The sequence below is a fragment of the Ambystoma mexicanum genome, chromosome 1p, assembly GCF_040938575.1.
Source record: "Ambystoma mexicanum isolate Mex_15411 chromosome 1p, UKY_AmexF1_1, whole genome shotgun sequence".
NCBI classification, from domain to species: domain Eukaryota; kingdom Metazoa; phylum Chordata; class Amphibia; order Caudata; family Ambystomatidae; genus Ambystoma; species Ambystoma mexicanum.
This window is the reverse complement of record NC_090921.1, coordinates 674,081,238-674,106,439: the sequence shown is the minus strand read 5'-3', so window position 1 is coordinate 674,106,439 and position 25,202 is coordinate 674,081,238. Positions and strand designations below refer to the sequence as shown.

The 25,202-nt window shown below is 45.1% G+C and overlaps 1 protein-coding gene across 4 annotated transcripts in view; it reads left to right on the top strand.

The window, feature by feature from the left end:
- ARNT (aryl hydrocarbon receptor nuclear translocator) overlaps positions 1-25,202 on the top strand; it is a 675,339-nt gene that overhangs the window by 101,424 nt on the left and 548,713 nt on the right. For 2 of the 4 annotated variants that reach the window (XM_069649742.1, XM_069649744.1), the window contains exon 3: positions 17,173-17,217. In XM_069649742.1, coding sequence (XP_069505843.1) covers positions 17,173-17,217 — 45 coding nt within the window. Of the gene's footprint in view, positions 1-17,169; positions 17,218-25,202 lie in introns of all 4 variants that reach the window. The other 2 variants (XM_069649743.1, XM_069649741.1) reach the window with 1 other exon arrangement.

Below are 25,202 nucleotides of genomic sequence, written 5' to 3'. Positions count from 1 at the left end.
TGGGATACTATCTTGAGGTTGGATGATCTGTTCTCAACAATCTCTTCCTTCCTCTGAGGAGTGGTCATGCAATGGTTCTTACAAAAGGAAGAGTCAAAACTCACTCGGTTAGAGGCCCAATCTATGTTGGGGTTATGCTTCCTCAACCATGGTATTCCGATCACCAGAGGAAAATGTGCTGCTCAAATTAAATCAAATACTACCAACTCTTGGTGTTCGCTTAATGCCATCTGTAAGGGTAAAGACTCCATACTTAAGGGTCCCGAGGACAATGGGATACCATCCACCCCTTCAACAGGTATCGGCCTTTCCTTATGTTGTCAGAAAGCACCACAGTATTAACCGAAAAGGATACGGTACTCAAAAGGATACAGGTGGTAGGGTCTTCCGGATCCCTGTTCACGCGTTTTGATAGTTGTGAAGTCAAGTTAAGACCTTCCAAATGATACAACTCTCTGACCGGTAAAACAGGCAGAGCGATGGATCACTGGAAAGGGCGTGGGTAAGGTATAGGAAGTCAGCCTAGAACAAAATAAAGTATCATGAATAACTGCCCCAACCTGGATATGATGGAATAGAAAATGTCATGAATGCACACACTGACCTTGAGTCTAGGGCAGACGAATCCAGCAGAGTCTCTTGAGGAATCCAAGGTAGAACAAACGACAAGGAAGGGAAGATTAGTAAGGGAGACTTATCCCGAACGGAACGAGGCTCACGCTAGATACCGGGTTGATGCACCACAGGATAGCGTCCAAAGTACTGTTCACTGTCACCTTCCAATTATCCTTGAAAAGCTTCCTTCCCACGTAGAGTAAAGTATAGAGATGAATCAATCCCCCTGTTAATATCACAGGTGCAGGAGTTGGAAATAACGCTCCTTTTAAGGTATAAACAAAGTTCACGCGGTTCTGTACAGCCGCAAAGAAAAGAGCGCGTGCGTGTGGATTTACACGCGATTAGGATTCACGCAGTCCAGGCCAGCAGCGTTCGAAGACGAGATATGCGTGTGGATTTACACGCGAGCAGGATTCACGCAGTCCAGGCCAGCAGCGTTCGAAGACAAGATATGCGTGTGGATTTACACGCGAGCAGGATTCACGCAGTCCAGACCAGCAGCGCTTGAAGATAGCGTGCGCGTGTGGATTTACACGCGAGCAGGATTCACGCAGTCCAGGCCAGCAGCGCTTGAAGATAGCGTGCGCGTGTGGATTTACACGCGAGCAGGATTCACGCAGTCCAGGTCAGCAGCGCTTGAAGATAGCGTGCGCGTGTGGATTTACACGCGAACAGGATTCACGCAGCCCAGGCCAGCAGAGTTTGAAGATAGCGTGCACGTGTGGATTTACACGCGAACAGGATTCACGCAGACCAGGCCAGCAGCGTTTGAAGATAGCGTGCGCGTGTGGATTTACACGCAACCAAACAGCTCCAGGAATCAGCGTGTGACGGAAAACACGCTATAGAGGGCCCAAAAAGTAGCTGTAGTAACCTGCAAGGAAGCAGACCGGAGGTTCAGCTACACAACGCCAAATGATTCGATCAGAAGCAGCGAGTGAAGTTTCCACGCTGCTTAAATACGTAATGCCGTAGTTCACGTGACGAAGCAAAATACACGTGAAGTTAGCGACGTGAAAAGTGCAAACGTCGTTTTCCCGGCAACGTATCGAACAACCGCCATTTGGAATAGAACGGTCTAGCTCTTCTACGAGCGTAGGAGGTAGGACCACGTCCAGCATGCATGACAGTTGTACAGGTACTTGATTCTCTCTGGCCCAATTGATGTCCATGAAGTTGCCTGCCGCCCCACAGTCCAACATGGCTAATACCTCCATGGGTCTTGTACCTGTAGTCCACAATTTGACATGAAAAACCATCAGACTGTTATCCTCCTTTACTTCGATGGGTCTTGTGAGATAGCAAGGTTGGTCGACTTTTCCCCCCCGACACCTCCCTTGCATAGGACCGGGGGCTGTAGTTTTCCTTCCGTCATGGAGGTACCTCTGGACAGTCTCATCTGAGTCTCTGCACCTCTTTCGTTCGGTTGGTGTTAAAGGTCCACGGGTGGCTCCTATCTGTATAGGTTCTTCCGTAGTTGGAGGTTCTCTAGATGGTGAAGGAGCAGGGTTAGGAGATGCAGAGAATAATCGAGGCCTTTGACTTTCCTGTCATCGTTCAGATAGCCGGTATTCGATCTGTAAGGAGAGTGTCGTAAGGTCTTGAAAGGAGAGAGGTTGTGCTACTCGCGCCAATTTGTCCTTTATGTCGTCGTGGAGTCCTCTTCTAAAAATGGTCTGTTTTGCTGGATCCGGCCAGTCCGCCTTAGCGGCCAATCTCAGAAAGCGGGAGATGTAAATCTGTGGTTCCTTGTTTAACATCCAGAATAGCCTCCAGCGACGTCTACAGGACTTCAGGACGGTCGAATCTCCCCTTGAACTGTTCCACAAATCTGTCGAAATCATTAAGAGCTGGATCATTATTTGAGACCAGAGGGATTGCCCAAGGTAGGGCATTACCTGTTAGGTTTGCAATAAGAAAACCCACCTTGGATCTGGCTGTCTCATAGGCATGGGTTCTAAAGGAAAAATGCACCTGGCAGGCATCTAAAAAATCCTTAAAACCTCCTGGATAGCCATCATATTTACCATATGACAACGGCATGGGTGGCAAGTTACCCTGATCATGTCTGTGTAGCACTACTTGTTGACGAAGTGCAGCGTTTTCAGTTTTGAGAGATTGCACCCTAATTGTGAGGCCCTGCAGAGCAGTTACTAGTGCTTGGTATTGTTCTAGGGAAGCCATCTGTTTGGTTGGGCGTTGTATTCTGTCAGAACGTGCCCTGGCCTTCCCCTGCTCCTCACCTGAACCTTCGGATCTGCTGTCCTTGGAAGAGGATGATGATTTCTTCTGGGATCCTGAATTCTCCCTTGGTGTCTTATCCTTTGATTTCCTATCGTGTAGATAAGGTCTAGCTCCCTCAGAGGCCACCTTGACAGGGATTGGTACCTGTCTAAGGAGAACTTCGGGGAGCCAAAGATCAGGGAAAAAGCCGGATGGCGCCAAAAAACCCTGATGCAGTGTCCTTCTGTGGGTAGGTCCGGGATGTCAAGGGAATTCACACAATTGGGGAAAATGAGTATGTCCTGGGTCTTGACTTTGACAAGAAGATATACTCCGGGGTGCAGATCTTGAAGATACCGAAGGATTGGGTGAGTATGACTACAGCGTAAATCCAAGGAATAGGTCTGGAAACTAGAATGTTGCGGCCGGTGTCAGCCGCGGTGTGAACGAAGAGTGAGCACACGTAGAATGAGGGAGAGACTGTTTGGAGTACCGCGGAAGGAAAAGGTAAGAAGCAATAAATTAGGAACACACTTACCAGATATAAAGAGATCACACAAAAGAAAACAGTAGGGAGTACGGAGAGCCGTAGGAGAAGGCGGAGAAGCAGAACTGAAAGCTAGAATGGCGTAGCCACCGGCAAGGAAAACAAAAGAGAGGAGGAAAGTAGCGAGCGGGCGCTGAAAAGAAAAGTAAGCAGAAAACTTCCAAGGAAGCTCAGCGAAGTAGCCAGACTGAAAGGAGAGAAAGAGGTATTAACAAACTCTTTAGGAAGGTAAAGGAGGGCTGCTAAGCGTGGTTAGCTGCGGAGCGCTGAGTATCAGTAAGCAGATACAACGCACCGGTTGGTGGGCGGGGCTTAGTAATATACACACGGCGGCCATATTAGGTGAGGACTAGACCGCCTGATAAGGAACTCTAAACTGCAGTGCGTTTCCAAGCATGCCAGAGTTTCCATGGTCGAATCCTAACAACGTGCCATTCTGGTCTTAATTCTGACCAAGAACGATACCACTTTTTAAAGATATTGGCTTTATCATATGTTCTTTTCATCATATTATTCCTATTCTGACTGTACACTCTACCTTTTCTTTTACATTGCTGTATTCGATGTAATGTTACCTTACATAACCCGTAGGAGTCACTATAGAGATTGAAGTTCAGCACTCTAGATTATTATAGGCAGTTTTTTGGTTTATAAACTTGCATAACCTTTACTTTCCATATGCAGCTTAAAAACTTTCCAAGACAAACCAAGGTTGAGGGGCCTTTAGTAAAACACAATTTTATAGTAAATCGGGGAAACCTTACAATTTATCATTCATTAGAGGTGTTTACCATCGGGAACACTATCCTGTTCCAAAATGGCGTCTGAATGGACATGCGTGACATCATCGTGCACGTAAACGCGATGACGTTATCGCGTAGTATAAATAACAGCCATTTCTTTCTTGCATCAATGGCAATCACACCATCCTGAAGCATGCTTCGAGATCCACACTCTAAATCTTAGAAGGTAAGTGCTTAATGCGGGCATACCTGATTCTTGACAATCAGAAAACTCTTAGTTCTAATACATAACTACCACAATACAAGGTAGACCATAATTGTAAGATCTATCATATCATGTCTATCGCAGGTCAAACCTATGAATGCTTTCTAATATCACAAGCTTCATCTCCATTAAGCTACTAATTGTATGTATAACTGCTCACTAACAATTTCACCATTAAGTATTTAGCAACTTTTGGCCCTTTTAACATTGTTTTGTCTTGGTTTTTAGGTTTCATACACATTAACCTAATGTGAAATATACCAATACAGGATTGAATGAGAATTGAATTAATCATGTGATTGTTGGAACTGCACCTCCTGAGGATCCGCTTGACGCACAAAAGCGGGGAAACACGTGTCGAGGTCCAGACAATCAAACTTTATGTGTACCTAAGTGTTACAGACATTGAACCTAAGGTACCATTTTTCTAGGAGAGCGCCATCCTTGGCAATACTGATCTCAAGGCAATAAAACAACATCAGTGAATTTAACTGAATACAATTTTATTTTCTCAAATTTAACTTCAGAAAGGTTCAGAAATTCAAATATTACTTGTGCCTAAGCGCTACAGACATTGAATTTAAGGAACTATTTCCAGGAGAGCACTATTCTTGGCAACACTGAACTTTGGACAACATAACACTACTTGTGAATGTAACGGAATATTATTCCTTTTTTTTTCCATCTTATTTTAATTTCAATTTGAGAAGGCAAACTTTGCTTTTTCTTATAATAAACAATTAAGCTGTGCTCACAATAAAGTCTGTCATTGTATTATTCAGGTAAAAGCACAATTTAGGACTTCTAATACTTTCAAGTTTGCTTTTCAATTCACAGACTAATGGAAACAATAACTAACTTATTTTTAGGATAACACAGTTAGACTCAAGGTAAGTAAAACCTATAGACTTTTTACAGGAGCAATAAGCAACTTAAAGGCAGTTGTGAACCTAAGACTCTTTTTGTGTCTGTCTAAAACAGACCAGGAAAAGTAAAACCCTAGTGTTACACTTTGAATGACTCAGTTATTCTAGGTAGTTAAAACCCAAGGCAGGCTTATTCTGGACAGGCTAACCGCAAGTCAGGGGAAGCAAGACCCAGTTGGGGACATTCATACAACGGGAATAGTGAAGTGAAACCAACAGCATTACGTTTGTTACAAGGCACAACCAATTCACAGGTGAGCAAAATAACCTTCTATACTTTTCAGAATGGCAGAACATTTCTAAGGTAATAACTTTTGTAACTTTTCACACTCAGTTACCAAACAACTCTTTTAAAAGTAAGTAACTTTTAAACACTTATTCTCTTTTCTTGGCGAAAGACCCAATCCTTTACAAGTCGAGCATGAGTTTTCTCAGTGGCAGAAGGGGGGTCACTAGGGTCTAGTGTCCAACAGGCAGCGTCAGGATAGGTTCTTAAGTAGCAAAAGTCAGAGTTCCTAAGGAAGACTGTTCAAACAGGTGAGTATTTTACTTTAGAGTTAATTGAGGGTCCAGGAGCTTCATAGAAGACTCACTATGTGGATTCCAACAGTGGGTCTGGGTGAACTGGACGAGAGGCCTCCCAATCACAGAAAACACCCCAAATACTACACAGGAATAACAAAAGACTTAAGGTAAGTAAATACCCAAGCCAGCACAGCACCTCAGCACAGACGAAGATTTTGCAGCATGAGGATTTCAGGATCTGCAGCCAAAAACCCAGTCGGTGGATTCCTTGTCATGGTGACTGAAACAGGACCTTGGAAGGTACTTTACAGCAGGGATCAACAGGGAAGGCTCTAGGCAAGGTTTTCCCCGTGGCTGGATGCGGCTCTGTGGATTTGGCGCCTTTTTAGGAGCACAGAAGAAGACAGAATATCGCTGGGTTACCGACGTTACAAAGGTCCAGCACTCTGGTGAGAGGACTTTTCGGACTTGAGTCGTGTCTCTAGAGATCCAGCAGGATGTCCACGAAGTTTAGCAAGATTTGAAATTCGGAAGACCGTGCACCCACCGTACAATGGCTCGAGGTCTCGGGGCATTGTGGTTTGGCAGCCCCGCAAGATTGCCGCATGGCGTGGGATGGCACCAAATGCAGGTCTTCTTGAGTCTAGTGGCTCTCACCAGGCTCTGGATGGTGGTGGTCGTCGTTTTCGGTGTCCCCAAGTCGATTGGAAGGAAGGGCTACATCAGGCACTGGTTTCACTGCAGGTTCTCCAGTCGCTGGAAATCATCTCGGCAGCTTTTCCTTCATCATCCTCTTCAGTTTTGGTTCCACTGGTATGCAGAAACCCAGCCAATCAAACAGCCTTGCAACATTCAAACCTGGATGGGTGGGGGTTGGCAATCCTTTTAGGACAGCCAGCCTTCCAGTTTGAACTGGAATCTTGCTCTCAGGCTGGAAAGGGCTGCAGAGTTTTGGACTCCTCCCTCGCTTCCTGCCTTCACAGACACTCTGGAGCCTGGCCGTGGAGTCCACAGGACTCCCGCCGAAGATCAAAATCACACAAAGGAATTTTCCACCCTGGATGTTGGGGGAAGGAACAAGAAAGGACAAGGAACACTTTAATGGCGGAAAAACAAGACTGGGCCATTTTGGTAAAATGAGCACCCATGGGTGCCTTAACCAGGGCTGTGCAAACAGCCCCATGGTAAAGGTGCACCAAATTAATAAAAAGGTTCACTGCCACCAGCCATTAAAGGTAGGTTTGTCCTTGTAACATAAATGTTACATTTCAAAGGAGAAAAGGGATACTCTGTATTCCTCCCAGCACTCCACATAATGTGGGGGTTTGCTGGTCTCCCCTAATACAATGTAAAAGGAATCGAATGATCCTTTCTGTCCTTGGGAACTGTAGTTCTCAAAGGGTTAGCCAGCGAATGTTAAATGGGGAGCCCTTAGGGCAACCCAGCAACAGGCTTGTATTGCCAAAAAGTTGTCAAAGAGGATAAAATTTAAAAGGCACTGTGGAGAGTCTTAAAATGACACACATGAGACCAGTAGGGGGCGCGGACGGCAATGGCTGCCTGAACCGAAGCTCCACTAGCCTGAAGCGGAGGTCAAGGCGCCCGATGAACCCTAGAAGACACAGGACCCTCCAAAGTTAGAAGAGCCCCAGCCAAAGATGGGAAAGACCATGGTAGAGAAGAGCAGATGCCGCGGCCGGGCCAACTCCAGCGGGCTGTTGCCGGTGGGCGCCAAAGAGAAAGTGAGGGAAGGGCGACATCCCCGAGTCTGGTGCAGAGAACCCTGCGGCAAGAAAGAAACTCTCACTCTAAAGCCTGTCTAATGGGCAAAGACACAGAGCGGTGTTAGCAAGACACGCTGTGCTCAGGGAAGAAATGGGAAGCCGAGGAGAGCCAGCGGGGGCCCAGTGAATAAATTGCCAACGCCACAGGTGGTGCATCCTCACAACTGCCGTGGGCGAAAATTGAAGCAGAGTAGGAGGAAACGTGGCGAACCGGAGAGCAGCACTGACACGCCAAGGCACGCAACAGAAGCGGTGGCTGAGGAAGAATGAATGAAGCGGTCTGCCTCAGGAGAGAACCCCGAATTGCCACCTGTGCCAGGGGAAAAAAAGGTGAAGACAGCCACCGACGGTGCCAGGAAGAGGAGCGGACAATGCGAGCCAACAGCGGGAGGAAGGTGAGAGTACCCTGGTGCCCCAAGCAGCATAAATGCACAGCAGGCGTAGGGGGAGAGGCACCAGCCTCCATCTAGACCACCCCATGCCCCCTGTTGCTAAATAACCAAGGGGCATTGCGAGCCAGGGACAGGGTGGTGAGCCCCCAATACAGGTTCCCCACCTCAGAGCGAAATAAAACATAGCAGACATTATAGAAGGCAAGGAGAGCACGCCTGGCCCACCCGCCTCAACGCAAAAGCACAGTACATACACATAACCACGCAGGGTCGGTCAACACCTGAGATGGGACACATCTCCCCAAGGCCCGACATAAGCAACAGAGCCCACTTCAAAAGGCAACTTCACAGGGCATGTACAGCAACAAGGCAGGTGAGGGCATTGGAAGCAATCAAGCCCTCACGCTAGAAGGTTGGAGAGCCAGGAAAGAGACCCATCTGGAGAGCCCACTGGCAAAACCAAATGTGGGGGGGAAGTGGAGAGGACCGGAGAGACGAGCGACCAAGGAAGGTGGTGGACCCCCATCAGCAGACAGACCCCTCGCAATATACCCACCAATAAAAGCGCTGGGGGGGTGACCCCTCCCACACCGGACTTGCCCATAGCAGCAACAGGGACACCAAGAGCGGTCGGGCAGCACACAGGCTTCCACGTAAAATCCCACCAAAGAAGAACACACAGAGCCATGCCACATGGGGAACATCAAGGGGAGAGTGCCAGATCCCACCTGCCCAAAGGGCCAAAGATGGCGCCCAATGAAGAAAAGCAGCAGGGACCGGACACGGACTTACAGCACAGTTCTTCGAACAGGACAAACAAAGTTCCACCATAGGCTCGCAAGAAGGAGAGCAAAGGCTGTGGCACGGCCACCCCCACAGGAGATCCAGAAGCATTGCCGCAATACAGAAGGGAAAGGGGCCCACCACTCGAGGGACACTCCCACCTTGGTCCCAAAAATGGGCGACACATCCATAAAAGAGAACATAGTGAGAGTAATGGCCGAAATAAGAGCCCTGCGCACAAACATTCAAACATCCATTGCAGAGCTGTGAGGAAAGGTGGAGAAAAAGGAGGAAAAGGCAGAAAACTTCAATGCAACCAAATCAATGCTGACCTGGTGGAGATTAAACTAAATGCCAGACTGCCGACTACATCGAGTTAAGGGAGGAGGAGTTCACCCTGAAACTAGATGACCTAGAAAACAGAGAACGTAGAACGAACTTACAGATAATTGGCTTAGAAGAAACGGACGGGGAAACGCTGACCCAGGTCAAGAAGAAAGTGCAGAACATTGAGAACCTCCTCTACCAAGCGGAAGGAGGGAAAAAAGTGTAAGGCGAAAGAGCCCATAGAGGAGCAAGAGCGTTCAGTGGCGGTCCACTCTCCGTAGTAGTGAATTTCCTGCAATACAAAGAGAAGGCAAGTCCTCGCCAGGGTGAAGCAGCAGGCACAAGAAATAGACTACCAGGGAACCAAGGTCAAAATATATCAGGATCTGTCGGGCCTCACCTAGGGGCGTAAGAGGGAATGCAGACGGCTCACCAGATGGCTCACGGACAAAGGAATACGGTACAGGTGGGGGGCGGGGGATACCCTTTCACACTGCTGGTCGAGGTCAAGGGAGAAGAATGGTCATCACAGCAGAGGAAGCAAAGTAAGTACTGCAACATCTGGCAGAGGGCACTGAAACAAAAGTCCCAACAGGTCCGCCGGGAGCTCCCTCTCCAAGGACAATGCAAGCTGAAATAAGACTCCAGAGGCGCAAAAGAAGAAAAGCGGGAGGAAAGTATGTGAAACTAAGCTCCCAATCGCCGTCAAAGCCACCATGATCAAGAAGAACACTGAGGCGGCTTTTAAGAAAAGAAATGAAAAACACAGGGGGTAAACTGGGAAGGTGAAGGGAACAAATTGAAAGACCCCAAGCAGTGGCCAATTCCTAACCTAGTGGCCCTCAATTAAAAGAGGGCATCTCAATACAGGGTACCATGGTTTGGGTACGCAATTGTTGGATCGTTATCTCAGTTATGTTACCAGTTGTTAAGGGGGGGAGGGAGAACAGGGACACAGATTGGGTCAAGATGAGGAAAAACTGAAGGGCAGGAGAAATACAGACAGGGAAACGGAGGACACATGGTATGGGGTCACAAATGGGAAGTGGTAGTCCAGGAAGGGATGGAAAACCAGTGGAAATAAGTGGAAGAGGCCTCCTGAAGGTGGGAAATTTAAATATAAAGGGTATGAATTCTCCCACCAAAAGGTCCCTGGTAGCACGGGAATTTGAGAGGGCATCCATTGATGTTCTCTTCATTCAAGAGACCAGACTGAAAGCCGGAGAGGCAAGGCCACTGAGAGGAAAGGGGGTGGGGCAGACCTATTGGGCCTCGGCTGTGCAGAAAAAAGTAGGGGTAGGAGTGATGCCACAAAGGCGGGTCCGGCTGCTATGCCAGGCGTTCACTCCCTGATGAGGGGCAGGCTCTTGCTGGTCCAGTGGGCCTGGGAGGGGAACTGGGTAACCCTAGCTGGAGTATACACACCCCAACCAGGGCCAGGACGCCTTTAACAAGAAGCCCTCACTACCATACTGACCAGGAGCAGGGGGGACGGGGTAATCATAATTGGATGAAACTTGAATGCATGGGCGGCCCCAAGACTGGATAGACAAGTGACACGGGCGGAACATAAGGGGGGGGTGCCACAGGGAGGGGCAGACACATTTAGAAAGAGCCTGGAAAGCAAAGCCCTACTAGATGTCTGGAGAACCCGAAACCCAGACAAAAAGGGATACACATTCATATCGAGTATGCATGTGACCTTCACTAGAATTGATCATTTGCTATTAAGCAGAGAGTATAAATCTCGGGTAAGAAATGGCACAATCCGCGCAGTGGGCTGGTCGGACCATGACATTGTCACCATGTACCTAGTGATGGAGGGTATAAGCAGGGGTGAGTCCAAATGGCACAGCAACGAATATCTGTGGCGAGATACGCTTTTCGCCCAGGAGCTCACCAGTGTAATAGAGGAATATTTCCAAATTAGTGACAATGGGGAAGTGGAGGAGACAACACTTTGAGGGGCAGGAAAGGCAACATGAAGGTGGGCCCTAATGAGAGAAGGAACCAGGAAGAAACAAGAGTGAAGGCTGCAGGAGGATCTATTGGGCTAGGAAATTAAGAATCTTGAGTGCAAACTAGATTCCCATGGGACCTACCGAGATGAAGACTTGAGAGCACTAAAATAAAAAAGGGCTGAATTGAACGCACTGGGAGTTGGGGACACAGTACGGAAATTTTAATTCTTAAAACAAAAATGTTAAGAAAAATGAAACCAGGCAGACAGGGTGCTGGCCGCCAGGTTGAGGGTTCAGAGGGCAGAGAGATGGGTGGAACAAGTCAAGGGGGAAGATGGACACTGCGCCACTTCCCCGGAAGATCTAGCAAACCACTTTTCCACATATTACAAAGATCTCAAAAAAAGTGAAGGCTCTGCAGGTAGATCAGAGATGCACGAATATCTCACCGGGTCAAGGTTGACGCAACTGACCCCAGCTGAAAGAGACCTTTTTAGAATCCCCATTTAACCTGAAGAAATATAGGCGGTGATTAAGAGACTGCCGTTGGAGGGGCACTAGGGGAATATGGTTACACAATGGGATTTTATAGGAAATTTGCAGGAACCCTACCCCCCCCCACATGACCATATTATTCAATCGTATACGAGATTCCCGTCAGGCCTCACCCTCCTTCACTAAAGCATGTTAGGCAAGATTGTATGCAGTGGCATTTGGGTGCACTACAACAACCCTGACCTCCTGGCAATAGGGACCCAACCTTTGGTATAAGTCTGAACTACAGAGGTTGGTAGTGTGGCTGAGCAGCCAGGCTTATCTCAAGAGGGGTCAATGTGAGCAGTAATGTTGTGACAGAGTTTCACAGTAGCAGTTATTCAAATAAGGTTTCTTGATAAAACAATTATGAATTTATTTCACAGTCAGTTGTATAAGCCTTTTTCAGAAGGGAGCAATATATGTGACACTTTACACTTCAAAACACACTCTGTTTCTCTAAATCAGATGATACCCATTGGGGATGGCACACAGACACTTTCTACACCCTCAGGTGACTTAAATAGCTAGGACACTGTGGACATTGATTTATCACTGGTACATTTAGAGCAATACTGAGTTTGGTGCAAAGGTTAGATAGGGGAATAAAACGATGGGTAGATAGGTTAACAAATAATTCATAAAACGAGTAAGTACTCTTGAAACCTTCCAATGTTCAGTAAATTAACCCTTTCCTGGGGAAAAGAAAAAGCACGGACTCGGAGGTAAGAAGAGTCACTCAGGGAGCCAGGACAGCCATTGTTAATTGCACAATCTCTAGGGGAGCTGAAGATCTTCTTTGCAGGTAGGTAAAAAGTCTTGCACAATGTTTTTAGAAATGTTTGTAGAAAATAGAACACTTGAAGGTCCACAAGCTGGGAGGCGTGTGAGGGGCAAAGCTATAGCAACTCTACAAGGTAAACAAGACCGGTCTCCACTGAGAGCAAGCAAGGCTACCCAACAAGAGGTTAGAAGAAATGGTTCCAGCTGGCTTCTGTTCCTATACAGCTCTGCAGATCTGTTGTTCCTGAGCCTCAGTCGTGGGGACAAGAGGGAGGACGTCTGGGGACTCCTGCTCTGCAATGGGAAGGTCAACGGCAGCAATGGGCACACTTCAATTCAGCGGTCCTTCTGTGTTTCAGCTCCTCAGGTCTGACAGCAAATGGCAACACTGCAGTTCTCGAATACCACTTCTGGGGTCCAGCACTCTGTTGAGGTGGCTCAGGCTTTGATCAGTCCTGCATCAGGGAAGTCCGGAGGATCTTCCTGGTGCTCGGGTCTGACATAAAAGCAACGCACACAATCTGGTGTTCCTCTCCCTGGCACTTCGGTTCCAGCAGCAGTGGAAGTACAGCCAGCTCCGAGAGGATGTCCAGATGGGCTTACTTTGGAGTTGATTGGTCCCACCAACTCAAGGGGAGAAATCGTCTTGGCAGGGCTACTCTAGTCGAGGTGAATTTGGAGCTTCAGCACAGCAGTCAATTTCACTTCACTGCTCTTGGAAACAGTAGTTTCACCAAGAGAAGGTATTTAAACCTTTGGGAAAGCTAAGAGACTTCCCTGTGCCACTGCACTGAAGGTGCTGTGTGTCACAATGTAAAGATGATGCCTGCGGAGTTTGTCAGACTCCAGAGTACAAATCACAAGAAAAATACATGAGAGGGTGAGAAAAAGGGCTCACTCTCTCAAGGTTAGAAATTAAGTCCTAAAGTCCAGCAAAAGAGCTGGGGGTCTCTAAGGTAGAAGGGAATTGGCACGTTTGTGAGAATTCTCTGTAACAGCACACATAGTGGTCATCCCCAAAAGTGGCAAATACCCCACCAATTAATTGTAAGTCATACCGCCCAATATCCCTCTTAAATACAGACGCAAAGGTTTAGACCAGAGCCCCGGCCACCCGAATGGAGGGAATCCTGCCCCGCCTAGTTCACCCTGACCAAGTGGCCTTTATAAAAGGTAGTCACGTAGCTGACGCCATGCGCAAAATCTTAGACATTATGGAACACTCAAGGAAGGGAGGTGGGGGGGAACCATGCGTTGCTCAGTTTACTCATAAAACGCTTTTGATAGGGTGGAGTGGGAGTTTGTTTGACACACGCCTGAGAGCGCAGCATTTGGGGAGCGGTGCATGACAGGGATTCGAGCGATTATATAATGCCCTACAGCAAGGGTGTTAGTCAACGGGAAAACCTCCAGAGAATTTGATCTCACAAGGGGAACCAGACCGGGTTACCTGCTCTCACCCCTCATGTACGCCCTCTCGATAGAACCCCTAGAAAACATGGTCAGGAAGGAACCCTCCATAGAAGGAATCAGGAAATTGAGAATATAAACTGGGAATGTTTGCTGCCGATGTGCTCCTTTACATGGCCAGCCCGACCAAAGTCCTCCAGACCATAAGGGAATATGGCCGATGGGCAGGACTGAAGGCCAATATAGAGAAATCCATAATTTTCCCGTACAACAACCCAAGGGGCATTGTAGAGGAGGATTTATCCAGCCTAGGAATCCCAGTCCCCCCAAAAACGCTGAAATACTTTGGAATTAACATTACATAGGACACAAAGACCCTCTACGAGGCAAACCTTCCCCCGCTCATGTCGGAGCTTAGCATCGAGCTGGATAGGTGGGCAAAACTGACTATCTCTTGGCTAGGTCGCCTCATTGCAATTAAAATGGCAATCCTCCCCAGAGTCCTCTATCATTACCAAATGCTCCCACTAGAGCTCCACGGGGACCACTTCTCTGAACTGAAAAGTAAAATCAGCAAGTTCCTATGGCAAGGGAAGAAGCAGAGGATATCAATCAACACTCTGATTCGGGGCAAGGAGGAGGGGGGAGCCTCCCTGACTGTTACTCATATTACAGCTCAGCCCAATTCCGGCCCTGGTGCACATCTCAGGGGAGACAAAACTAACAGTGGGTGGAAACAGAAAACTATTTACTGAGGCCAGTGACTCTGGGGGAATGGCTCTGGTCACCAAAATCAGCATACCCAAAGAAGGCTATAGACCAGAGGATACTGTGTGCTCTCCTAAAACTGTGATGGAACAAGGGCAAAATGAAGGGTCTCACAACATGGCACTCACCCATGAACCACATTTGGGCTCCCTGATCAGGAATGAGATCCAAGAACCGCAGCGCTTCCAAGAATGGTACGAAGCAGGATTGGAAAGAGTGAGCCAGATGATAAAGGCAAATCATGCCCCTCCCGTCAAGAACTATAAAGGATTGAAAATCATACTCATGCTGCCCTTCCACTTCTTGCAACTGAAGGGGTTTCTGACGTCCCCAAAATGGAAGGACTGAGTGAAACCACGTAATCTAAGGGCCTCATCGCTCAAATATACAAAACTCTTTTGTGCAAAGAAACAATTGCAAATGAAGCCTTCAGGAAAGGTTGGGAGAAGGACCTAGGTGACTCAATCCACAAAGACATTTGGAAGCACCTTTGTAAGAACGGCCATTAAACCTCCATCTCATGCCAATACAAACTGTACAGATGGAAACTGCTCCACAGGTGGCAATAAGACCCTAAGCCCCTCTCCAAGATGTTCAGAGGGTCAAGCCCACTCTGCTGGAGAGGATGTGGCGAACAAGCAGACTACTGGCGCGTATGGTGGTCGTGCCCAAAAGCGCAGGCATTCTGAAAGGAATTTCTGGCGTGTATAAAAAGCATAGACTGGGTGGAACGCAGCCACAACCTCTGGCTAGTCCTATTCGGGCTGGAAGAATCAGACGGCCGATGGTCGCATCTCCCACCCATGCCACACGTCCCGCTACTGGCGGCTAGAGTATGCCTCACAATAAGATGGAAAGCCCAGACCCTCCCATCAGAAAGAATGTGGGTCCTTTAGGCCAGAGAGATCTATGAAATGGAGACCATTACTGGTGCACTCCACAACATCACCCCAGCAAGAGAAATGGAACGGTTACCCTTCCTCAACGTGTACAAATGAATCCTCCCACGCCCTACCGTAGACGCTTCGCTGTCCTACTCGAACTACATCAACTCCAACTGTTATGCTCGACCCAACTTGTCCCAGGGAGGTGGCAGGGGTGTGTGTAAGAGGTTACCTCATTTGGAAAAACGTGCGCAGAATTTCCGTTTCAAGTTGTGATCATTTCCCAGGTTCATCCTCTTGTTGTGGGGAATTGGGACATTCGATGAATGATATTGTTTTTTCTGATGTGCTTTGTTAACCTCAAAAATGCTTAGTAAAATAAGAATAAAAAAAATGACACCTATAAAAGATTCTGTGAGTGTGGGAAAAGGAAAATAATCCACCAGTAAAATCAAAAAGTTCAGGGGTTGACGCAGGTCAGGAAGAGTTATCATTACTATTAAAGTCTTACCTAATAGGGGCATAAGCACCTAGTGATGTCAGTTTGAGGGCGGTCGATCTGTATTCTTGCTGCGAGGTCACTTGAACTTGGGGTGATGCATCAAAGGATAAGATTAACACAAGATGGCGGTGCCCAACCCGTTGTTTTCACATGTGTAAAAGTGAGTAAAATCAAGCTAACATGCATAGACATTTTTTTAAGATTGATTATAGTATGCTTCAATATACATGTCCGAACGATCAGGACAATAAAATATTTGAGCGAACTTCCCCTTTAAGGACTTGTGATTCCCCTGATAGGTTATTGATCGGATTTGTTCGAAAAACACTGGCAGAAAGACAAGGTATGCACCTAAAAGACATAATTGGAGCTGTTTGAGACTTGGTCAGGGGTTCGGTTTGCATGTTTGCAAATTGCAAAAACAATTCCGCAAAGTTCAGGGCACAAGGTTCTCTTATGGTTATTGGTCCACATGGTGGATATACTTCACAAAACATGCTTCCAGCACACTTACATTTGGTTCATTTATTCTTACTTGTATACATCTGTATTCAACTTAATTTCAGCAGTCTCCCACTACTTTGTACATGTTAAATTAATTGCTTCCTTATTCAAAACAAGCCCTTAGTCATATATAATCATCATATTATTCATTCATCATTTCTAAACCTGTTCTCATTCCCGTCATGCAAATGAAGAAAATCAAAATATATGTTTAAATGAACAGTATGAAACCTACTCCTCTCTTACCTACTGTTACACACAAAGGTGCTTGTCAGTCGGCATGTCAACAGTTATATATACAAAGAAAACGCATACAAAAAGATCCTGTTCCTAAAAACAGATCTAAAAAATACATGTCAAAACCATAAAGCATTTGCATCATAAAAGTGCAATTTTTCCAACATTTCATGTTGTTGAGGTGCGTCTTATTGCTTTCACCTCCTCACACCAACTGAACAATACTAAGTATGCTAAAGTACATTAGTGCTTTGCCCCTCTGTGGAGCAATGTAAAACAAATACATTATTGTTGGTCCACACGGTGTATGCATGGCTCAAATAGGTGCTAGTGAGTTGCGTGGTGAAAGGTGAATAAGGCTATTGTGTCAGTAGCTGTAATAATACTGTAATCGCATTGTTATTCTCTTCTGAGTAGTCGGTTTTCTGTTCATCAGTGTTCTTTTCCATTTAGTAGTCTCGATTTTGACGATGATGATGAAGACAACAGCAAATTTCTCCGGTAAGTGATTGAAACCTTAAGCACAAGTTGCATCATGAGCATGCTATCAATACTGTACTTAATGTCTGTGATGATGGCAGCGAACATCATGAGACAGCCCTGGTCCAAATGGGCCAACTAGGCTGTACTGATTGAGGAAGCCCTCCTGCACGTGTTTCCAATATTTAATTTTCAGTAATTGCTATTATCTCAATGGTTACTAGAGCTGTTCTGTTAAAAAAAAGTTGCAAATTATTTCATATTTTAATTAAGTTAAACACCACTATTCATATCCAATACCACCCTACGGAATGGGATTTGCAAGCATGCAGTAACCATGACCAATTCATTCCTGCAGGCCAATAATACTGTCTAATGCAATTCCACTTCACAACCAATGGCATTTGATAGGCAAACTTTGTCCCAACCACCATGACACTCTTTCTTTAAGGCCCGCTAGCACATAATATGTCTTATGGAGATGCCTAACGTTTGATTAAATGATTGCAGGTCCTTATTTCACTTATCTGAACCTCCTTATTTCACTTATCTGAACCTACTTGATCTCCTGCCTTACCTTCGCATCTCAGAATATAAGGAATTTATCTTTTATTAACTTGATATTCTGCCTGTCCTCGGATTTAATAGCACTCCCTTATCCTTGACTGGTCCCTTATTCACTCTTCAAAATCTCTCGCAGACTCCACCTCAACACCCTTATGCCAGTCCATCTTTCCAGCCCATTGCGTCTCTTGACACCCACTCTGCTTCTCCCTCGTAATCTGCCTCTTTAGTTACATCGTTACTATTTTCTGTTTCCTAGACATGATTTTACCCTCTGCCATACTTTTCTCTACAACTTCATCTGCTGTCTGATAAGTCTACTGTCATTGATCTGTGCAGTTTTTAACTGTTTTGTTTCTAATGGTCTTTGGTATTTAGCATGTTTGCTTGCTACGGAAATATGCATGTATTCTGGTTTAATTTTGACAAAGCTGTGTCAGCATTTTTTCTTCTACCTTTGACAAACCTAGAACATGTGGATAAATGGTAATCCTGTATTGTAGAGCAAGCCAAGAACCCTGCTTCTTGCAGGTACTATCACATCCAGTCCCTTTCCATTAGATTGTTGCTGCATGCTGTCAAGGCCACATAGATTAATGCCTGCATGCTCTAAATGCTGACACTGATGTTTATAGATGGATGCTCACAGCACAGGTTGGGATGGTCCACTTTTATTTTTTCTTTTTTTTTTTTTTTTTTAATCCGACCTTGGTCCCAGTCATGAGTAGCTGGCTGTGAGAATTGATTGTGATGGTTATAGCTGTGTGTGGTGGATTAACATTTCCATCCTACGAGGACTGACAGCCTACCGGACACAGAGGATACATGGAAGCCGGCTAAATTAACATCTAACCAGCCCCTTGTTAATAAATACACAGCAGGTGGTGGGGACAGAGAAGGTGAACCCAGGGACTGCCCCGTTCAACAGGTACTTAGGAACTCCCCTAGTAGATTGGCTATTGGTGTTAATTACACATTACATATAGGGGAGGAGGTGCCGGAATGGAACTCCAGTGAACAGCTAACCGAGGAGGGTCGTGCTTTGCTCATACAGCCCACACCACAATTGGGGGTGGAGGGGTGAAACAGTCTCACAACGGGAATTTCAAACCCCCTAAAGATGAGGTGGAGAGTATTGAGGACCCGAGAGGCAGAGAAATTATGAACTTTTTCTTGGCAGCCCTTCTGTCAAGGGACATTTGACCCCAAATACAAAAATTGCTTCACAGAGGCGATGGATTTTGCTGAATTCTAAGAACGTTGTGGAAATGCGGGGTGGGCTGACCGCATTAGGTAATTGGGATGATGTTGAGAAAGGGGCTAAAGGGCGGGGTGGGCTGACCGCATTAGGTAATTGGGATGATGTTGAGAAAGGGGCTAAAGGGCAACCTAAAGTAGCCCTGGAAGAGCCGCCCACTGAAAGTGTTGGAAAGGATGTGACGATCCGAAAAAGCCCCGAAACTGATCGGGGAAACAATGAAGATCCGGTAAGATGGCGTCTGCAAAGCAGGCGGATGCTTAGGTCGCCGACACCCTCTGAAATGGACTAGGACTCATCGGAGAGTATTTAGTACTCGGGGCCCAGAAGAGACCAGACAAGGGACTTGCAAGCCAAATAGGAGGAGCAGACAGTAGATGGAGGAACTTTGAGTGAGGCGATGGTGCAAATGCAAAACGGTCATGGCAGCCTTATCAATATCCTTAGTACCTTTCAGATAGCTATATGAAGCACTGAATGACTCTTTGAAAGATCAGGCCACATTGATAGCCGTGGCCCATGCCAAAATTACCTTTCTGGAAAGCTTTGTGGTGAAAGTACGGACCGTCTAGATGGAGAAGCAGAGGCGTCCTTAAACTGGCAAAATCGCCTCTGTGATCTGCAGAGACGTGAAGAACTGGGCTAATGGAAGCAGTATTAGAGGACTGCAAATAGATGCAAGCCCAATTTAAAGAGGCTCAATCGTGGATGAAGGGCAGAAGAGACGGGATACCATCAAGTACAAGTGAACAGGAGGTAACAGCTATGCAAATACCCATCACTAATGCTACCTCAAAATCAATGGCGAGAGCCATAGAGAAACCCCAGGTCGGCAGATAAGGACCTGCCATCAGCCAAAAGAGTTGGGGGAGTGGCGGTTCAAGTCTCACAGGACCCCTCAAGAGCCGGGCTTGCAGCACAAGAATAGTCTAGCTGGAATTAGCGAGGTCGTAGACATCCCACTCTGTGGGGATGGTAATATGTTGTCAATCTTCCAGAACCCGCAGGCAGGCAAAGGAGTGATTGACAGTAGCACTAAACGAGTCCTGCCGGGGACCAGCGAGAAGAAAAAAAACATGAAGACGGGTCAAAAAAAATGTAATCGAATAAACTTTGCCCCCCATTTCCCCCACCCATCCAACAAAATGCCCAAAAAGAGATCTTTATAGTGATAGTACCGAAAACAGTCGACAAACAAAAGTTTTGGGAAAAAATGTATCGAAAGTAAATGTTTCGACAACAGATAGAAAGCATGTAAAAAGTCATTCCGTCGAAACAAAAACTTTGTACACATTAATGAATTATACTCGGGACAACATGAGAGCATTAATTGTCCTGAAAAAATGTGCACTTTATGAATTGGGGGGGGTCCCCCCAAACCCTCTACCAATCTCCTCCCACCAACCCTCGAAACCTCCTCCACGAACACACAAAACCAGATAGTACTTGCAATGCCGATCAAGTAAGGGTTAAAACACTAACAACTGATGACGAGTAAAGAACCTTATGTAAACACTGACACACAGCTGACAGTTGAAAACAAACTGCCAGTGTGTGATAGAACCGGAGAACGAAGACACCTGCTAAAAAGAACATCGTACTGCGTGACAGAAAACATACAGGTAAACGAAATGAGTAATGACAAAGAAATTACAAAATGAAAAATATGACCTATAAGAAAGACATGGAAACAAAATTAACCAGCAAATTCGATATTTCAGATACGTGATGAGTGACACGATCGAGTATGTGAAGTCACAGATGGGAGGAAACCAGTTAGTATATGGAGGCTATATGTACAGTCGTGAAATGGTACGCAAAGAGAAAACCTACTGGAAGTGTACAGAGTACCACAAGACGGTGTACGGGAAGAGCAATTACTGAAGGGGAGAACATAAGAAGCAGCAGAGAGCACAATCATATACCCGACAATACTGCTATACTAATAAAAAAGACCATAAATGAAATGAAGAAAAATGCTGATGAACACCCAAATGAGGCAAGTGGATCGGTAATAAGCCGAACATGTGAAAAAAACCCGCTATATGTTGCGGCTCAGATGCCGGATACCAAACTGATCCAACGTAACATTAACAGAAAAAAACAACTAAAAGAAAACCTACCAATGGAACCGCGAACATATGCAGAAATAGAAATTCTGGAAATATTTAAAGAAACTGAAAAGGGAGAACAGTTTCTCTTCACAACAATAGAAACAAAACAAGAAGAAATACTAATATTTACAACAAATGGCAATTTATTACACCTTGGAAATTCAAAAGTATGGCATGGCGATGCAACCTTGAAAGCATGCCCTCACCCGTTTAAACAGTTTTATAGTGCACATGGCAGCATAAACGACACAGTAATACCGCTGGTATATGTATTAATGCCAAATAAAACTGAAGAATTGTACAGATGTATATTTGGGAAAATAAAGGAAGCTATTCCAGATAAAAAGTCTACAACAGTGGTAATGGACTTTGAACAAGGACAAATGAAAGCATTTAAATCAATATACCCAGACACAAATATCCAAGGATGTTTTTTTTCATTTTGGCCAGGCCATTTGGCGAAAAATACAAAAACTGGGACTGCAATCAAAATATATAGAGAACAGTGAATTCCAACACAACATTAAACAAATATTTGCATTAGCATTTGTTAAAGAGGAACAGGTAATTACATATTACGAAAAACGAATTGACACAGAATACTTCAAAATAAATGAGGAACAGTTTACAGACTTACTAGACTACGTAGAAAGCACCTGGGTAGGGCAACTAACACGAAATGGAACAAGGAGAAAAAGCAAAATATGCAATTTCAGTATGGGACTGCTACCTAGCAGTGAAAGAAAACTGGTCAAGAACCAACAGCATTCAAGGTTGGCACAGCAAACTAAATAAACATTTTAACATAAGCAACCCAAATCTCTGGCATTTTATAAAGCACCTAAAATGGAACAATCGGCCGAAGAAATTAAAATAGCTCAAACAATTTCAATGGAACATACCCATACAAAAAAGAAAAAATAGAGATTATGAGGAACGTATAGTGACTAAAGTCAACAGATTTGAAACAATGGATGCTATAAACTATTTACAAGGACTGTCATATAACCTAAAATGTTGAAAAAAAAGTAAATACTCACCGAAAAGACCACGATTCTCCATAATCCGGAATCCGCACCAAGAAATCGGCAGAAAAATCCAATTTCGCCATAATTCCCCAATCCAAGCAATCCAGAGTACAGAATCTGCACCAAAAACCAACCATCAAAAATGATCCGAAATCCATTGAGTATTAGAAAAAAAATGTGCCTAAATCCAACAAAATAAAAAAAGAATCCAATACACGATGCAAAATCCAAACTCCAAAGAAAAAAAAGAATCCAGAAACCCAAAAATGAAACTTCAGTCGACGAAGTTTCGGATCCAAAATCCGGAAACAATGTAATCCAGGAAAGCAGCAAAATAGTAAAAAAAAAAAAATGATCCAATCCACTGCAGCATCAAAATTTCAAGAAAAAGGGTAAAATCCAACAAAAAAAACAATACAAAAACAATCCAAGTTGAAGAAAAAAATATACAAAAGAAAGGAGAGAGTTCCAACGCGTAGAAAGGAACTCGCAAAATGGCGTCCATGCACGCATTATGTAAACGTCATACATTGCACGTTGGACTATAATAATATACAAAAACAGAAAATCAATGACCATACAAAAAATGATACAATGGCGCCATCTGCTGGTCAAATAACACAACACATTTAAGTTAGGAAAAGTTAGTAAAATAAATGTTAATAAATTGTTATATTAATATATTTGAAAAACAAAAATTGTTAAGAAATAAACCAACATGAATTTGTAACTATAAGTCTCACTGGATTTTTTTAACCATAGACCATAATTTAGATATAATAGTCGAAAATCTTTCACAAAAATGACTATTTGAAAAAAAATGTCTGTTTGAAAAAATGTATTCTCAAAAATTGCATTCTAAAGTTTTCATTTCGAAAAAATGATGGGTTACCAAAAAAAACATGAAGACTGGTCAAAAGAATGTAATCCAATGGGTCAAGGGCCTTTCTGAGACCACTTCACCCCCCACCTCCCTAACCCTACCAACAAAATGCCCAAGAAGAGATCTTAAGGAAGACTTGAAAGACTGCCAGGAAAATGTTAGGAATGGGCGTAGGCTGGAGATGGACATCACCCGGGAAAAGGATGAGTCTGAAGTGATTTCAGACTCCTGTTTGGGCTATCTTATTGATATAATAACAAGAGAAGAGGAAGATGATGAGCCGGTCTGAACTGGTGGAAATAGACCGGTTACATGGTTAACCAACAGATGCTGTTCAACCTACCACATTTAAGGAGCAGAAGGAGAGGTTGCCTGTTAAAACACCATTGCAAAAAACCTAGTTTAGAACTCTCAAGGAAAAGAGAAATCACCTATAGGCAGCCAAGGTGGATCTTCCGTCTCTTGAGCCGAGATCCTCGCCTAAACCATCAAGAGAAGGGAAGTCCCGAAGATGTCGAGGAGGGGCAAAACCCATTACAGCGTCGACAGGGAAGATTCTAGAGTCTGCCTCGAAAACCTCCTTCCCAATGTAGAAAGTCTAATCCTAAATCGGCATAATGTAATGCGTCTATTCCAAAACTGAGATCTATAACATCTGAAAATATTCGTGTAGTCCAGTTCATAAACGAAACTCACATGGACTGGGTCATTCTACATTTGAGATCTCAATTAATAAAATCAGAAATATTGGAACTGAGTGAACTGTTACTCCCCCTCGGCTATGAGCTAAGCGATTATAGGGACGGCAATGAGTCTGCAACTAAATGTTCCATCTAGGACATAAAGACAGCTGACTGTAAAAGAGGATCAAACTTAAGGCTGAAGCATATGGAAGAGAGGAAACCAAATGGATGCCTTGGGACAGTTCTAAGTCCCCACGGTCAGTAACTTTTAGCAACACAGCCCAAAAAAAACAAGCAGCAAAAACGATCAATGCTCGGAGACTTGATGACGACAAGCTGCACTCTTAGTTCTGGCTGGCGGTAGCCCTGACGGAACCCCGGTAGCGCTAGAGCCAGAAAGGAGACGTAGCAAGGACACTGAAAATTGGCTGTTGGAATACGAGAGGCTTTGCTGAACTGTTCACAAATGGAAAGTTGGGCCTTGAAAAATTCAATATCCTATGCCTGCAAGAATCATGGCTGTGGGTTAAACTATTATGTGACGGCTATGAGGTTTATCTAAATGAGGTGCAGAAAGGCCCTCTTGGAAGACCATTCTCTGGGCTACTGCCGTTTATTCAAAAATGATAGAAACCTCATGGTGGTAAAGCTGCTTCAGCCAAATCCATTTGTCCAGACTATGGATTGCTTATCAGAGTCAAGACACCAATAAAAAAAAAATAGACATTAATCCTTATTCATGTATATTGGAGTGGGAGCAAATGCAGTGATTCGATCCTTTTAGATACCATAATGTCAATGGTAGATGAGGCTTTGGTGTCAGTAGATGACCCCCCACTTTATTTTATGTGGTGATCTTAACATGCGTCTCCTAGATAGTGAGGGGGCGGTCCTGCACAAGTCGCTATTGGGAACAAGGGCAGCAACATGGATGTGTGAAATTAAGACTTGTGAGATGTCAATGCTGAACGGCCAGACTAATGGAGATATCCCAGGATCAAGCAGGCGTCCTCTTCAAGTTCTTCATCAGATCCTTTGTCCAGTGGTCGACTCTGCCTTCCAAGCCAAAAAGCCTCTCCTTTTTATTCAGGTTTCTCCCATTCATTCCAGCCTAGCAGTCAGTCACCCAGCAGGGTGGCTGTCCTTGCCGGACAGCCAGCCGGCCAATCATCTAAGAGTGTATTCATGTCTCCTAGGAGAGTAAGCACAGGGAGTTTCGGGCACCTCCCTCGCTACCTGCCCCCGAGGTGGGCTTCACTCGTGAATCCCACCAAAGGCAAAACTAATAAAGGGACCAAACCTGGTTTGGCGCGCAGAGTAAATTTCAAGAAGGACCTTTCCACAAAGAAATGGTCAAAAAAGAAGACAAGTCCATTTTGACAAAAATTGCACCCTTGGGTGCTTTACTGCAGCTGCAAACGCGGTAAATGCACACAACGATAGTTAAAAGTAAACCACTGCCACCAGCCATTCATC